The 18,257-nt window shown below is 42.4% G+C and overlaps 1 protein-coding gene across 1 annotated transcript in view; it reads right to left on the bottom strand.

Moving 5' to 3' along the window:
• Positions 1-1,654: 1,654 nt before the first annotated feature.
• The window catches only part of Skap1 (src kinase associated phosphoprotein 1), a 284,881-nt gene continuing 268,278 nt past the window's right edge, over positions 1,655-18,257 (bottom strand). Inside the window, exons 12-13 of the mRNA XM_046420495.2 lie at positions 4,102-4,210; positions 1,655-2,009 (exon numbers count right to left, since the gene is read on the bottom strand). Coding sequence (XP_046276451.1) covers positions 4,109-4,210 — 102 coding nt within the window. The 3' untranslated portion in view covers positions 1,655-2,009; positions 4,102-4,108. The remainder of the gene's footprint in view (positions 2,010-4,101; positions 4,211-18,257) is intronic.

The following is an 18,257-nucleotide window of genomic DNA, read 5'->3' as shown; positions in this document are numbered from 1 at the left end:
AGCCGTCTACAATCACGTTCTGGGGAAATCCTCGTTCTCTTCCCAAATCCTCCTCCACTGGGCTTCTGTCTCCCAAAATATACTGTCTGAATCCCATGAGAACTCAAGGGGAACTCAGGCAGCAGGATACGCCCTATTCCCATCAGGAATAATCTTAAACCTTAAACCTGGAACCTAAACTGGGAACGCCCTAAACACGATTATCTTAAAACCGGGAACACCCTAATCTGTCTTGGTCCTTGAGCAAGGTCACCTACATTCAATGTCACTGCAACATGTCAGCAACATGGGGTACGCTGGCAAGGAAATTGTCATACCTACTTGGCTAATGGCTCCCAGCACTTGTGCATGCTAGGCAAGTGCTCTACCACTGAGCCACATCCCTAGTCCTCCGTTTTCTTACTTTTTTAAAATCTATCATACACAAAATTATTTTCATTTCTTATTCCTGGGTCAGAAAAATCTGGAAATGAATAGTTGGCATACAATATATTTATATTTTTTCCTGAGAAACTTGGATCCATTGTCTGCTGCCTGGTTTTTCTCCCACAGTGATGTGCAATTGGAGTTTTGCTCCAGAGCTTCAATATGGTCCTTACAGAGGTGAAGAAGGCTTCTGCCAATCCAGGGTTATTCTGAACAGGCAGTTTCAATGATAAAATTCCTATAGTTTCTCAGGTGTCTGTCTTTCAAAATTTCTCATGTAGAGAGACAGGCAATGGGCTGGGGATGTGGCTCAAGCGGTAGCGCGCTCGTCTGGCATGCGTGCGGCCCGGGTTCGATTCTCAGCACCACATACAAACAAAGATGCTGTGTCCACCGAAAACTAAAAAATAAATAAAATTCTCTCTCTCTCTCTCTCTCTCTCTCTTTAAAAAAAAAAAAAAAGAGAGACAGGCAACCATACAGCTCATTCCTACTGAGTAGATATTCATGTCAGGCTTTGTTCCGAGCACATTACACATGGTAAATTCTTTCTTCTTACTAATTACTGAATGACCCACTGAGACAGAGCACACCCTTTCTAAGGAGAGGAAATGGGGGCATTAAAGGTCAGGCAACTTACTTGAGAAAGTGTAATAAACAGGGAAGTGGGATTTATTCCCAGCCTGTTTACTCTAGAGTTTATGTTCTTAGCCACTGTTTTTCTGCCTCTTTGGTGCGCAGATAACCTGAGGGCTAGGTACAGGCAACAGAAAAGGGAAACAGAGGCCTGTATTCGCCCTCCTCAAAGCACCTCCTCAGCCCCTATCTGGGACTTGCTTGATGCTTGCTAACTAACCCAAGGCCTGAGAAGAGCTCTTCAATGTTCTGACTCCCAGGCCTCGCTTCCAGGTTCTGTTTCAGAGATTCAGAACATAAAAAATAAACCAAAATAAAGCAAACAACAACAACAACAACAAAACCACCACCACCACAAAAACCCAAGGAGCCAACCAAAGCAAGTCTGAGACATGACCAGAAACCCAGCAGCCCTGGGTTCCTGAGATGATTCTGCCCTGAAACACAGTTGCAATTACAAGTCTTTTTTTCTGTCTGGGCCTTTGTTTTCTCTCTGGCTGTCCTTTCCCACTTTGTTGGGAGATGATAAGAATGGCCAGAGGTGGCATTTTGATACTATTTCAGAAAGGAACTCAACACCATCACCCTTGGCAAAGAACCAAATCTGAAGTTTATTTGTGGTTTTCAGGCCAGCCAAAACAACTAGCAACTTCCTCCTCCCAAGGGGTTTATCTCTAGGGTCCTCTTTGTGTCAATCCTGTGGCAAAGGTAGAAGTGGGTGTGTGGGCTTGTTTAGAGATGGGAGGAGCCATGAGCAGGCGGGTTTAGTAACAGTCTTGATGAACATGCCTCTTCCCAGTTGTCTTACTGGTGGCTCACAGTCACTTCAAGGTGATGGAGAGACTTGGGTTTCTTCAGTGGAGAGAGGAATCCATGTGAGAGTAGGGAATGGGAACACTGGATGGATCTGTTTCTTCATAAAGGCAGGACAGAGAGAAGAATATTTCCTAAAGGGGACAAATACACAAATTTGCTTTTATGGTTCAAAATATAAAAGTATGAATGGGAGTGAAAAGTCTTCCTTCCTTCTCTGACTCACAGATATGCAGTTTCTTTATCCTTGGAGGCAACTCATGTTATTAGTTTCTTTCTCCTTCCAGAAATATTTCATACATATATGAGCAAATAGGCATATATAATTTCTACTCCCTTTTTATACAATGGGGCAAATTTGGCCTGTCCTGCATTGCAGCGTTTTTTACTTTACCAACATGTATTCCAGAACAGTTTCCTTTTCTTTTTCACTGTTGCATAGTATTCAATTCTCTGACTAGTTCTCTATTGAGCATTTAGGTCACATCCAACCAATTGCTGTTACAAACAAGTAAGCTCCTGTGTGTCATCTGGCATGTATGCAAGGACAGCTGAAGGATAAATTCCTAGAGGTAGAATTGCTGGGGCGAAGAGAATGCAAAGATAAACAATTTAGATTTGACAGGAAAATTCCAACCATTCTGCATTCTCAGCCAGGAAAGTCGTAAAGTCAAACCTTGAGCGACAGGCCTGAGCTGGTGCTTTATGGTCACACAAGGGCATCGGAGAGTGAGATCTATCCTCATGTATTTTCCTAAATGAATTCACTCAACTGCTGCTGCACACTAGAGCCAGCCCTGGTCTGGAAGACTCCAAGGACAGTTTGTATCACTCACTCTGATGTCATCCTTCACCCCTAGCAATGAAGTCGGCTCCCAAATGAAGCCGGAAGATGGAGCTAGTGACATTAAACTGGTCTTGGGTGCCCTCCATCACTCAATTCTTAACAAAATCCACTGTGCACCAAAGTGGCTCCCAATGTGCCCCCACCCAAATCAAGCTTAACTTCCACTGCCTTAAAGCACTGTGGGGGGCTGGGGGTGTGACTCAGTGGCAGAGTGCTTGCCTAGCATGTGTGAGGTCCTGGATTTGGTCCCCAGCACAGCAAAACCAAACCAAAACAAGCTGGGTTTCTTGCTCATAAAACACAAATCTTATTCTTTGTTATATAAACGTTAACTTGACTATTTTTTCATACCAGATTTCTAATCTCAGTTACTCCTATCACAGTGTGTGCACATTTGGGGAAAATGGTGCCCTGGATTTGAGAGCTGGGGATAAAGAAACCTAGATCCATCCTGGTGGCAAGTACTGATTGTCTCTCAATATCTAGTTTCCTTTCTATTTAGTGATGAACTCTCTATTTTGTTTTCTTTCTTTCCATTTTATTTATTTATTTTTTTGGGTGGGGAGGGCAGCCTGTGGAGGGTACCCAGGAGTGCTTTAACACTGAGCTACATTCTCCAACCATTTTCAGTTTTTATTTCGAGGCAGGAGGATCTTTCCAAGTTGCTTAAGGCCTTGCTGAGTTGCTGAGGCTGGCTTTGAACTTGTAATCCTCCTGCCTCAGCCTCCTGAGTTGCTGGGATTACAGCATGCATCACCATGCCAAGCTCAACCCTCTATTTTTAAGCTGGACCCAGGGCTACTTAGAGTAAATTTTTCTTTGTATTGTGATCTATCTATGTATCTATCCACCTGTCTACACATTTCTGGTCAATGGAATGTAAGCAGAAATAGCATGTGTAACATCTCTGTTGTGTTCTCAAAGGAAGAGGATATGCTTTTATTTCACTTTTATCTTTCCTACTGAGTAGAAGGCAGACATGATTGCCGGAGCAGAAGCATCTTTCTTGTCTGTGAAGTAACCTTGGTAATATGACCACTAACAGTGGAGCAAAAAGAGAAGTTACCTAGACCTGGATGCTTTGGATCACTTACCTCCAGGTTTTTACAGAAGAGCAAAATTAATTCCTCTTAATGAAGTCACCGTTATTTTAAAATTTTCACTTGTAGTGGAATCTAAATCCTAAGTGACATACTCCCCAAACTTTGGAAAAAACAATTCCAGACTCATTGTCTTTCACTTGTGACTCAGTAGCATTACTTTGGCAATGAAGAAAAGCACAACACTGACAACTCTCATCTATACAGAGAAACAAAGTCATGACCCACAAACTCTTCTCAACTCAGGGGCAGGCAGTTCACTGGCAATGATTCTGATACCTGGGATTCATCTTTCTTCCATTTCAAAGGCAGAGGTGAGATACTCCTTTGGGACAATTCCAATGAGGCTGTTCAGTTCTCCTACCCACCAGCCGTACATGTTATACTCCTGAAAAATGAAAAGAGGATGGTTACAGGTGAAATTTGGTCATGCCTCTATAAAACTTCTTACAGGGACAGTGTGGGAGACTCCGTTGATGGTTTCTCAATTGGCATCATCTGTGGGAACAGTTAACATCTTTGAGGGGCAGCCATTTCGTCTGCATTGTAAACTTTGTATCTTTGATGCTATTGCCGAACCTAAAGAGTCCTCCCTTCCCTTCCCCCAGCAAGCTGAATGGTATGGCTTCTTCAGAGAAAACTGGGCACACACTAAATGCCAGTACACTAAAGATGTTCAGGGAGTCAGGTCACAGTTCAAATCAATACTATTTATCAAGTACTTTCTGTGTGCAAAGTGCTATTTGAGTTCCCCTGAGATATTGAATGATGAATCAGAACATTGCTTGCCCCTCAGTGCTCGCAGCATAGAGTAATGGGCTTTGGAGTCAGACAGACTGAGAGCTAATCTCTGCTTGGTCATTTAGTAGTCATGTGACCTTAGATCCTCCTGGCTTTAACTTCCTCATCTGTAAGAGAAGGAATAGTATCTCCATCTCTATATGTGATACCCAAAGTGTCTGATATCATAGTAGGTGTTCTAAACATTAGATCCCTTCATTGAAGAGGTAGGAGGTTGACAGTGACATCAGTAATGATGTGTAGGACATGTAAGTGTCACAGGAAGGGGCAAATAAAAAAACGGGCTGAGAACAGGTGTTTCAACTTAGCTGGGTTTGGGGAACCATGCCTTGTCTGGCTTTGTATATCTAGCTGCTGAGTTTCAGGGGGAAAAAAGAAGAAGAAAGAAAAGAAAGAAAACCAGGTTGGTGACATAAAAACTCAGGGCCCCTAGCATTAACTGGTGATCTTTCCTGTCTCCAAGTAGTTATCTTTCCTTCTCCAACTATGTAATTCCCCTCCCTCTCAGCAGATAACCTCTTTTCCACCTTCAAAGACAAAGGAGTCTTGGGGCTGGGGCTGGGGCTGGGGCTCAGCAGTAGAGCATGCTTGCCTAGCATGTGCAAGGTACTGGGTTCGATCCTCAGCACCACATAAAAATAAATGAAATAAAAGCATGTGTCCAACAACAACTAAAAAATATTTTTTTAAAAAAGAGAATGTAGTCTTAAATTTTTTTTTTTTTGTACTGGGGATTGAACCCAAGGGTGCTAAACAACTGAGCCACATCCATAGCCCTTTTTATATTTTATTTAGAAAACAGGGTCTTGCCAAGTTGCTTAGGGCCTCTCTAAATTGCTGAGGCTGGCCTTGAACTTACAATCCTCCTGCCTCAGCCTCCTGGGCTGCTGGGATTACAGGTATGCACCACTGTACCTGGCTAAAAGTTTCAAATTTGTCAGCCTCCAGCCATGAAAGCAGCAGCGTAACCATATTGACAACCATTCTTTCCCATTTAATGAGGGACGCATCCCCTGGTTTAAGATCATACTTCATCATGTGCATTTGTAACTCTTTCCTTCCCTTTCTTTTCTTCTCTCCTCCCTCCCTCCCTCCCTCCCTCCCTTTTTTCTTAGATCTATGGAGTCTGACCTCTGCCTCTAATGTAAATTACTCTTTCCACCATCAGTGAACTGTGTTCAAGATGTGTTTTCATCTTTGAAAACAACTACGTGTCTACTAGTCTATGCCGACTTCCACTTCACAGACCTCCTGGAAGAGTTTACTCCACTCACCGCTCAACTTCTTTCTTTCCAGTCACCCAAGTCACTCTAGTTGGACTCCTGCTTCTGTCACTCCATTTATGCCTTCCCTGTGTCCCCATTGCCTCCTCCTGGTGCAGATTCTCTGGGTACTTCTCAGTCCCTAACACTTGTTCTCAGCCATGCTGGCACCCACTGTTGACCCTCCTTGAGACAACTTCTCTTAGTTTTTGCGATCATTCTCCCAGTTTCCCTCCCTCTTCTCTGGTTGCTTCTTCTCATTCTCATTCATCTTATACTGTCTCCTTTTAATGTGGTTGTTTCCCAGGGTTCTCTCCTGGCCCTCTTCTCTTCTGACTTTCCTTGAGTGATCTCATATACCCCTGGAGTTTAACCACCGTGACTGTGTTGATGGCTAAAGACTGGTTAAAAACTCCAGCCTGCATCTAAGTATTGGACCCCAATATCCAAGTGCATGTCCACCAAACTGCTCAAACTTAACCCATCAGCCTGCCTCTTTCCCCATTTGCATTCCCCAAATCTCTCCACCTCCTGTGCTCTCTCCTTCAATAAATGGTGCCTCCATGCACTCAGTTACCCAGGCCAGAAACCTCAGAATCCTCCCTGACTTCATCTTCCTCTTCCAATCAATCCTTAAGTCCTTTTAATTCTCTCTCCAAATTATTACTGGAATTCTCTCCATTCCCTTTGCCAATACCCCAGATATCACTATCATCTATCATGAGGATCACAGAAACAACCTCCAAATTGCTCTCTGTCTCTCTCTGTGTTCTTATTTTCTTCCACTCTGTTCTTTGTTCTGGAGCCAGAATGCTTCTGAGTTGCACACTGATATTGTCGTTGCTCTGTTTGGAACCTTTCAGTGGGTCTCCACTGCCCCTTGTCAACTTATTTTTTTTCTCTCTCTATATATTTGGTGTATTATATTTGTGCTCCAAGTTACTCTCACCTTGGAGGCTATCCTCTGCATTTTTAGCCTCTACTTCCCTCCTCCATTTTGAAAGGCTCACTCCTAAGCAGGCTTCAGATTTCAATTGCTGAGTCACTCACTCTCTAGAAGCCTCTCTTGGGCACGCTCTGGCTGTCCCCACCTCCCCACATGGTCCATAGTGCTTCCCTGACATGAGTTCACCACGCCGCCTTGTTTCTTCTGGCCTTTGTCTCAGTGTCAGTCAACAGATGGGAAACTGAGGGCTGGACCTTGTTTTTGTTTGCTGTGTATTGTCAGCACTCAGCCCAGTACCCAGCACAGAGCGGGGTCAAATAAATACCTTTCCCCCCCCAAATAAACACTTTTTAAATGAGGTTATGACAAAGTAAAGGGAGCAATGGGAATTTACACTTTTTAAAAAAATATTTATTTATTTATTTTTCCGTGGACACAACATCTTTGTTTGTATGTGGTGCTGAGGATCGAATCCGGGCTGCACGCATGCCAGGCGAGCGCATTACTGCTTGAGCCACATCCCCAGCCCGGGAATTTACACTCTTGATTGACCAGGTTTAGTTACAACCAACTCCAAGATATTCCCCTAGCGATGGAACTGGTTTTGGCAGAAAGAGATCAACTGCTTTTGGAGACAGTCTACCACAATGGCTCCCTAAATACCAAGAAGAGTCTCAAAGGCCACAGGAAGTGATTCTACTGCATTGATCCTTATAGGACCAGGGAATTGCCTTTTTAAAACCAGTCTTAAAAGACTGAATGTCCACCACCTCTTCCTACACCTACTCCTTCTCATGTCCTCCCTCTTCCAGGCCAACTTCCCCATAGAGTGCCCCGTCTTTGGGCAATTACCCAGCATTCCTCAGCCTATGCCTGTCATGAGCTTTTGAGCTCATGTTGGTACAAATTCTGTTACTGTCCATTTTCTAACACTGAAGTTAGGGCAGTTTCTGCCTAAAGTTTTCTTGTAGAGTTGCCCTGTGTTGACCACATTACTGGAATGTCTGTGTCTGCAGGGCCTTGCTGTGAAAGGAAAATACAGGCTCTGTCTTCCTTTCTCACTGTAACTTCCTTTCTCTTAGAAACTAGTTTTTTTTTTTTTTAATTTTTAATATTTATTTTTTAGTTATTGGCAGACACAACATCTTTGTTTGTATGTGGTGCTGAGGATTGAACCCGGGCCGCACGCATGGCAGGCGAGCGCGCTACCACTTGAGCCACATCCCCAGCCCCAGAAACTAGTTTTAATTCTGCTATCATAGGCAGAAGGTGGGGACAATGCTATCTGACAGTCCCCCCCCCCCCAGGTACTGGTGATTGAATCCAGGAGTGTTTTACCACTGAGTCACATCCCCACCTCTTTTGATTTTATTTTTTAAAAATTTGAGACAGGGTCTCGCTAAGTTGCTAAGTTGCTGAGGCTGACTTCAAACTTGTGATCCTCTTGCCTCAGCCTCCCAAGCTATTGGGATTACAAGTATGTATCACTGTACCTGGCTCTGTCAGTCTTTTGATCAAAGTCAACTTGCATAACCATGTTTGAAGTGTGGCCTTCTACCTGCAAGGTGCTGTCATCTTTATCTTCTGCAGAGGCTCAAATAAGGCACCCGGGGGAGGGAGACTATTCAAGACCCCTGACTTTGACTCACACTTCACAGTTCCCCTTTAACTGTAATGTTCCGGGTAGGGACCAAGCCTGAGGAAGGTTTTCTCTGCCAACTTGAAGAGGGTGCAAAGAAGAAGCAGATGAGGCTCAGCAGGGCACCTGCCAAGGCCAGGCTCCCAGTCAGTTTGCTCTTGCTTGAGGGGAACACTGACCTGCTGACTGCAGATGTAGTAGCCTTGCCACAGTGGTGAGAACTAAAATGAGTGAAATCAACTCTTTGCCCTTCAAAACAAAAGAGCAGGCAGAAGTGTAAGGAGGATGGCACAGTCTCAGAGACCATATCTATCCTGCTGTGGAGGCCTGGGAGCTTAATCAAAGCACCTACAGGTCCTGGGATCTGACTGTCTTTTCCAGATTTCTTCCCTTGGCTGGATACTCGAAAAGGGCTGCAGGGCTGAAATGTTTAAAGCATGAATGGAAAATTTTTAGCCTTCTCTCCCACTACCACCCCCCATGCATTGCTCCAACCCAGTCTGAACACCACGAGGTATTTTAAAATAATTTCTACTTTGATGAATTGCTGGGGAGTCCACAATTGCTCATAATCAAAGGGAGAAAAATGCAAATGAGATCCGGCCGAGAACTATCACCACCAAACGTTTATTTCACTGCACAGTGCCAAAAAGAATTAAAACAACATTAAACTCACAGCAATCATGTTTAAGCCCTCGTTTCCAAGTGCCAAATTGCACCACTCTGGATCATACAGATGTTCGTTAATTATGCTAATTTTTATTAAACTATTAAAATGGAGAGAGTACTGGCTCAGCCAGGCAGACCCCAGCTCTGAATGAACTCTGCTCCTGTCTAGAGGTGCTAATTTACTGCATTTTTATTAAGTTGCTGATTCTTGGATTTGAGTTTTAGGACGGCAGGGAGAACTGAATTTCTGGGATCAATGTTTTCCATAAAGTCTGACTTCTCTTTGCCCACATGTTTGGAAAGCCTGGAAAAATACTGAGAGGCTCCCAGGAGACCTCTAATCCTCCATGCAGGAGGGTTCTGCCTTTAAGTGGGGACACATGCCTACAGGTGACAACACTGTAGGGACATCAGGATCATACACGCTCCCCACTCTGTAACTTGATGTGTACAATGTGTGGTAGAGCTTAGATTCTGATGATACAGGATTGTTACCTGAAGATGCTTTAGAGAAGAATATAAAAAGTTATTAAAAAAATCCTTCACATCAGTGTTTGCTTCTGCCACTAAGTCTTTAGAAGCCTTTCACCAGAAAGAAGTACAGTGTGTATGGTTTGTTTTCATCATAAATATATCTAGGCTTGATTAAAAATCTACTTCTCTCAATACAACCTTGCCCCACCTCCTTGAACCCCCCAAACAAAGAAGTCTCACAAATGAAAGTTGACTATTTGAACTCCATTATCTGGATGGAGGAGCTACTGGCCTGGATGAGCGAAGCGTTGAGTGAACCTGAAATAGACGCAGCGCTCACCATCAGCAACAATCAAAAGTGTTTATGGGGGACTGCACACTGCCATAAAAGGATTTATGCTGCTAATCTCCATCAACAAGGAAAAAAAAAAACCCTACCAAACCTGCCATAAAAAGAACAGCAAATTCTATAAACAAAAAGCAGTATGGCCACCAACAACGGGCATGTTGCACAGCTTGACTCTGCCTCCAGTGGTTTCCTATTGCTGTTTATGGTTTCAAGACTATCATGGACCTCCTCGGTGCTCCTCCTGTCACAGGGCCCTGAGTCCCTGTGTGGTGCTGCAAATACCCTGTCAGTAGGTGTCAAGGGATATGGGGAGGGGGGACCAGCAGGCGCCTATCATAAGCCTTAAAAGAGATTAAATACCCCTACTCCATGATTGCTACATTTTAATTTCTCTCCTCCCTGCTGGTTCCTATTTGTATAAGCTCTTCCATGACTCCCCTGGAGTAGCACAGACATGACCTGGAATGACCATCCTGTCTTGGGATGAGAATTCAATTTCTAGGCTCAGTGAATCCTAGGCTGTTCCAACAAAAGGAACTCACCATCCTCTAGGGCAGAGTCTTAAACTGGAGTCTGTGACCCTGTGGAGCTTGTCTGTGGATGGGGTGTGAAGGAATCTTCAAGCTTCCTGAAACTGGCGTAAAATTTTGTGTACATGTGTACGTGGGTCTCCTCCATCAGATTCTCAGAGGATATGTGCACCCTTCATAGTTTTCCAAGCAGTACTCTAGGGGAAAATTCCATGGTCTTGATGTCCTTGATTTGTATTTGGCCCAGTGTGGCCACAACCCTTACCCCTTAATTAAAAAAAAAAAAAAAAAAAAAAGAGATAAGAATATTTGTCCCTTCCAAGCTGAGTTTCCCAGGCCTGAGCCCTCCAATAGCAGGGTCTGTTCCCCCTTCAAAGGCTACCTGAGCTTGCTTGTCCTTTTTAAGGCACTGTCTTGCTAACTGACTTAAAAGTCGTGGCATCTTCTCACAGCTTCCATTCAAAGCCACATGATGGCTTTTGGAGCAAGTTGCACAACATGCTCAGTTCCCCTGAGAAGGTTTCTAATAGAAACATTCTTTTTTTTTTTTTTTTCACATTGAACTGGGCTCTGAGCCTCTGTGGAACAAGATTCCCAGAAAATGTCTCATATTTTGGTTCTCTTAACCATCAAAGTTTACTGTATGAGTGTTGTAAACAAGAGAATTCTTCTTTGAGAGAACAATCAATCAGTCCCTAACATGAAGGATCAATAAAGTCTTGATATATGTATGGGAAAAGCCAATCAATCATGGAAGCATTGGTTTATGATTGCTTATTTCTCTTATTAGTGCTTGTGCATCATATATTATCATCAGTAAGGATGGGAAATTTGAATTCCTGAGCAGAGTAGACTTTTGATTTGCCAGGGTCAGCCCCAAAACATTATGCATTTACTCTGGATTGGCCCACAGATTCTTTGCTCCTAAAAATCCAGCTTTGGAAATTTAATGCTTTCTTTGGATATCATAAATTATTAAGCAAATTGAGGATTCCAACTCAGCACAATTCCAAGTGCTAGGAAAATAAGGCTGGAAACAGGAATTGTTCACCAAAGACAAACAAGTGCTCGTTTTTCAGCACAAATAATTTTGTGTGGAGATTTTCCTGAAGGAGAAAAGGAATGGTCAGCTGGGTGGCCAGTGGATTAGTGGCCTTGGAAAGGATCGGAGCTCAGTGCTTGGCTAAGACCTTGGGTAGCTTGGCGGCCTCTCCAGTCTCTTTTAGGCTGTAAGTTCTTGGCAATCATTTTCTCTTTTTCTATTATTCAGAGTTTTGGTCTATAAATCATAATAAAAATGAATCATTAAATTTGCCTCAATTGAGCTGGTTTTATTTATTGTCACATCTCAGGGAATTTGCTAACCTCAGGATTGATGGGCCTGGATACAGGCAAAGATATGTGGATAGAAGAAAGAAGACACCAGATAGGCCAGGTGGTCAGTAAAAGCAGTTGGGGGGCTCCTGGGGACAACTCTATGAAGCACACCCCCTAAGAGCCAAGTATCCTGAGAAGAGGAATGTGTTATCTGGATGGAGGGTTCAAGAGCACTGGAGTTTGACCCCTCAAACTTGTTGACACTTGTTCAGCCTCAAGTGTGAGGCTCATGGTCTCAATCCTGTGCAGGACAAGCATATATTTAGGGTGTGAGTGCATAATGATCAAGACCAGAGAGGTGTGCTGGACCTTGTTGGTGATAGAAGTGTGTGCAAAAAACAGGGTGGGCATGCGAGTGAATGTGACAGAAAAATCATAAGCTGCAAAGGTGAGAAGGAATGTGAAACAGGGTGGTAAGGAGAGAGGCGAAATCACAGAACTTGAACTTTACCTAAAAAAGAGAGAAAGGATAAAGGGAAGGTAAACACTGTGCAGATGGGAGAAAACAAGGTGCCAAGTGCAGAATTCAGGAACAATGGAGACGGCACCATTTCAGAGCTGATAGAATTGTGATACCATGTGAGACGGGCATATTAATATGTATTCCATAAACTGCGCAGCTCGCAGCTCTGCACCACTCTGTTTTGCTCTGACCGCAGTACCAGCCTCAGGCACCACAACACAATTTGGAAACAATGTGACGGAAATGTTTAATCTGCTCGGCCCATCTGTGCTGCGTATTTCTCCAGATCTCCCTGAGAGAGGCGCCTTGAATCTCCACATTGCCTTTAATATTCTCCTAAATCACCTCCCCACTGCACTTCAAGGGCCATTGCTACAATATCACAGGTTCATCTAAAGTGCAATGGGGAGGGGGGGTGTTGGGGGAGGAGGCGCAGGCAGGGAGATTTTTTATTTTAAAATAATTTCCAGAGATTGTCTTTTCTGCTTCCTAAAAAAAAAAAAAAAAAAAAAAAAGAAAAGAAGAAGAAGAAGAAGAAGAAGAAGAAGAAGAAGAAGAAGAAGAAGAAGAAGAAGAAGAAGAAAAGTTATTCTACTGTTGCCGTAAGGTTATTGAGGTTGTTTGGTACAAAACAGGGTAGGATAGAGTGGAATCATTCTCCAAAGAATTATTTTTATTAATCTCAATTCTCTCAATTGGACATGGGAGGGGTGAGCAGCTGCTCTTTCTCCATCTCCTCTTCTTGCACCTTGCTAGAGTGAGGTGCTCATTTGGGGCTGGGACTCTCCCCTTTATGCTCAGGGCATCGGGTCTCAGCTTGGTAGTTCCCAGGGCCAACCTTGACCCTGCACTGCTCTAAACAAAGCCATCCTGTTCTAGATAAAGTATACGTTTAGTCCCTGGCCATCATGTCCTCATCAGGAGAGGACACTGAGTATATTTTTAGATTTTAGCTTAACACCTTATATTTTCTCTCTTTCAGCACAGATGTTGGGTGTCAGGTTTCTACTGCCTTCCTCTGCTCAGTTCTGCTAGATTCAGCTATTTGGGGCCAGAATGTAGGAAGCTGGAGTGGGTTTCGGAGAAAGAGGGGATGACAAGTCACCATGTTTCAGAACCTAGACAAATGGAAGAGAGTTGCACATCACCAAGAAAATTAGGATTCCTTTTGCTTTGTGAATTAAAGAAATGAATAATTTAATCCTCAAGATTGTTCCAGCGAGGGAAAGGCAATGTCCCAGTTGCGGAGCCCTACAGCCTGTCGGTGTGTTACATCATCTGCACACATAGGCGTTTCCATGACAACAGCTTATAGCTTCATTTCCTGGATCCCTCTAGGGGGTGTCACAGCCAGATCCACCTGCTTTTCACCCTACCCTCGGTGGGGTCATGGTAAGGTCGCCAGAATAAATGAACGCGGGTACTAATGATCTGTTTACTGCTGTTTATGCTCTGTGTGTGTCAGGGGCATGCACATTTAGAGAGCTCATTATGGTTGCAATTAGAATGCACCATCGCTAGATATTTAACTCCTTTTTCTTTTAAATTAGCATTTTAATAACATTCTTTGAGCAGAGAAACAAAATGACCATTTTTCACGGACAAACTTCTAGCTGTAGGTGCAACTTTAATGGCAAAGTTGTGAAGGGGAAAGAAGGGAGAAAAAAGGGCCACTTTTACTACTTTCACCCTCCTCCTTACCAAAAGGATATTTTTATTTGCTTTCTAACACACTCAATTTCCTAAATTTGTTTTGAATCCAATTATTTTGGGTGGTTTAAAGCGCTGCACTCTTGTTGGACGGAAATTAGCAGCGATTGAAATTAACTTTTTATGTGACCTGTGAAAGGGGCTAAAATAATTACAAGTGTGTAGAAGAAATCCTGTCTCCAAAAGACCCTTGCTGTAGGACTGGGCTGTGATCTGATGATAGCATGATCAGAATATCTCTATATTGTAACTACAAAATTTTTTTTCCTTAAAAAGGTGATTGTAATTATTGTTTCTGTTTTATAATTCTTAGGATTATTTTATAGAAGGTAAATGATGACAAAAATTTAGCACTATAGGCAGAATAAGTAAGAGACAGAAAGAATAAAAACAATAACAGCATCATTTACCACTTAAAAATGGTCAGACCTGAGAGCATCCAAAAGCAGGAGAGTTGAAACAGGAAAGATGCGCTGCAGAGACCCACTTGGGCAGAATGTTCCTAAGGCACTGCTTTTCCGGAACCAGTCAACACCTTTTCTGGGTGTTTACAGATGCTCTGTTTGTGTAAAGTACAGTGAAAAATAACAATTTGAATGTTTCGATTATCTTTCCCAGTCCGTTCCATTTTCATTATTTATTTCCTATAAATCGGGACCTTGCTGAACATAATTCTGCAGACAAGGAGGTGGATGGGACAGCCAATGTGAACAAGGAGATGGATGGTGGGTGCGTGTAAGATAGATGCTATGCGTTTATGGAAAGGATCCGTACAGTATGTCTACGTGTGAACATCCGCAAAGTAGAGCCAGGGAGTGTGTAAACTATAACGGGTATTTATAGATAGGGGAGGAAAAAAAAAGGGGTGCAAGGAAGACTGTGTAGGAACAGGCACAGAGAGCCTGAAAAGACGTGCTGTTTCCTACCCTCCTGGAATCCACGTCCAAGTTCCGCCTAAGATGTCCCATGCTCGCTGTGGCTCCTGTGAAACTCACAAGCCTTACCATGACAACAGACGGGGATTTCACAGCCAGAAGACTTGGGAGGTCAATAGTTGAAAAGCAAGAGTTATAAAGAGAGATCTTTATCCACAGCAAAACAATTCCACTAACACCCCCACCCCACAATGATAGAAGGAAGAAAAAAAATTTAAAGACACAGCAGGAGAAAAAAAAAAAACCTTTCTAAAAATGCAAGTTTAAAATGTTTATGCTTTGCATCAGCCTTGTTGCACCTTAGAATCTGCCATTTCATAAATAAAATACGGATGGCATAGACTATAATTTGGTGATAGCTACCCCAGGACATATCTAGATGCACTTCTGTTATTTTAATTAAATACTGCATTATGGTTTGTGACAACTACATAGCTACAGCGTAAATGAATTCAGATTAAAGTGTTACTTAGGCATCCAGTAATTTTTGTTTCATTCCTCAGTTTTACAAAGCAAATAGCTATAAAATCAAGATGTTTGTTCATTTACAGATGGAGTAGGATTGTTGTCGCTGTTTTTTTCCCCCCCTCTCCTTAATCCTCACGCACGAAAAGAAGACAGAGCTCAGAATCTGGCTCCCAATACTCTTAGCTTATGAGCCACATCACAAAGAAAAACACATCCTCTTGACTATAATGTGAGATGCTGAATATTAATTGCTGGTATTATGCTTATCTTTCTAGCCGGGTTCTGTCTTTTACCAATTACTCTGATGGGCTGCAATCTTGCTTTGCCAGGGGATTTTTCTCCTTTGTTTAACAGTTAGAAACCTATTTGATTTTATTTTATTAAAAAAGAATCATAAAGTTCATAATGCTCCGTGGAAGTTTTTAGTATTTGGAACTCTTCCCAAATACAGAATAGGAGTAGGAACAGAGAAACTGCCGGATCTCTTTGCTAAAAAGATGATGCACATTTCTGCATTTAAAAGAAAAATATTTTTTCATTTTAGCCATATTAATGTTTGCTTAATGAAACTGGAGATACAATTTGATATAATCAATTGGTTAGTTTAAATGTCACTTCACTAACAAATCATGAGAAAAGTTCAGAATATTCTTATCTATCAGGTGCAGATTTTCACTCAATAGGATAGAGTAAAAGGATTTTTGCTCAAATCTGAGGATTTAATTGCATCTTAAATGTGTCATATGTCAAGATGAAAATTTTTAAATAGCAAGTTTTCTGAAACCTTTGTCTATTATTTCTGGTCTGAGAAGCAATATGATCTTTTTATTAGCCTTAAATACCATACGTCTGTGAATGTCTGCGAATTCTAGCTTTCTCTATTCTAATTGATTACCCCAAATCCCCCATAACGAATCCTATAACCTGCAAAGAAATTACTGTTCTGTATTTTTGCAATGAGGTTATAATTTGCTTCAATATTTTGTGAGTTTGGTTAGAGAACTGAATCCATCCAATACCAAGAAACCCTGGCAGAAGAGGTTTGAGGAGGCTGAACTCCTTTCAAGAAAATAATTACCCAGAAACAAAGCTTTTGCAACTCCATTTAAATAGGGCATCTCACCGAAATGTCATCCAGCCTCTTTGGCAGATTAGTGAGGAGTTTATTACTAAATCTCTGTCTAATAAACGTGCAGTTGACTCTGGAGGAGCTGCTTGTTATAATACTGGCGGCTGGAAATGGAGGGAATGTCACAGTTAAAGACACAAATTTTCCCTGTAATATATTCGAATGGAAACCTCTGAATCCAATACTACATGGGCATATCTAATAAATTCACAATATTTCAGTCTCAACAGCCTTCACCGGTTAGTTTTAAAGATTTATGTGGTAAAAAATTACTCAGTGATGAATATGGTTTATTCTGTGCAGTATTGGAGGTATAAGGAATTAAACTACCGTCTTTAACAGTGAATTTATTATTACCTCTGTCAAAAGACGAAGCCTTTAACAGCATTTGTTATAAATTCACTGCAAAATAAATGGCTGGATTTTTTTACACAGGAATTTGTAAAGCATCGGGCGATTCTGAACATTAACCTAACACTGCCATGGCTTATGTGGTTCTAGGTAAACATTTCTGTCTGGGCCTTGTAGTTAATTATCTGGTGTGGGACTTTCCACCTGACTGAAGTGTGTGTGTGTGTGTGTGTGTGTGTGTGTTTGTTTTGAAAGTGAAGGGTCCTGCCCCGGACAACAGTTTAGCAATGAGATTAAGGAGGAAAATTCTAATCGTATTCTCTTTTTTAAAAACGAGTTAGGATTTGCAGGACAGGGTTGATGTGCAATAAGGCCCCTTGTTAGCAGGTTTACATGCATGCATATGCACACACGCATAAACACCCTCTCCCTTTTGTCCTCTCTTGGAATGGGTGTCCCCTCATTTATAAAAATTACCTGGAAGGAATGAGGCTGCCAGGGTTTGTTCTAGACGATTGGTTCCTGTCTGGGGGAAAGGAATGGCCTCTACTGAATTTGACCGGTGTATGACCGTTGCCTTCCAGCTGACCCCAAATCCCATTCCCATCCTCCTAACTCTATAGCCTCCCATAGGGGTTATTAATGAGAGAAAACACCATCATCATCATCATCTTCTTCATCACAACACAGTGTTGACCTGCTTGTTAACATGAAATGGGGTGGTGGGGACAGCTTCTGCTTCTCTCCTGTACCATCATAAATAAGAAAAGATATTTTCTGATGGTACTCCCTGCCTGCCCCCTTCGGTTAGGTCAGAGGTGAATAATAGCTCTTTGACAGGCATTGATCAGTTTGATCACACTGTTTGGGCAGTCTGTGCCCCAGGCCTATATCCTCCCTACTTACTACCCCCAAATTACCTCCCAAATAACCCCACCCATCCCCCACTCAGCTAAGCTGAGGGTATGATGCCTGAGGAAGTCCTAAATGGACACTAGATGTCACCAAACACCTCCTTTCCCTCAGAGCCCTGAAATTAAAAAAAAAAAAAAAGAAAAGAAATCTTTCATTTAAAGCAATTGAAGGAATTAACTTAGCTGTTTTTATGAGGGTTGTTGTCACATTCAACTAAGCACACTTAAAGGAGAAAGTATTGCTGCATTTAGACAATTTTTATAACAAAATCTCTTTTGGAGAGGATGGGGTCCAGGCAGAGGAAAGGTCTACATTCTTAAGTGGTCCTTTGAGGGAGTACATGGAAAAAATTGGGTTTTAAAAATGTTAACATGGTCCAGGTGAGCTGCGACAGCCCTGCTGCGTTCAGATGACTAG

Source organism: Marmota monax, unplaced genomic scaffold (assembly GCF_021218885.2).
Source record: "Marmota monax isolate L192 unplaced genomic scaffold, Marmota_monax_Labrador192_F-V1.1 WCK01_AAM20220418_F8-fsc00064, whole genome shotgun sequence".
Lineage (NCBI taxonomy): Eukaryota > Metazoa > Chordata > Mammalia > Rodentia > Sciuridae > Marmota > Marmota monax.
Note: the sequence above shows the minus strand (reverse complement) of the source record. Positions and strands in the feature narration are given on the sequence as shown.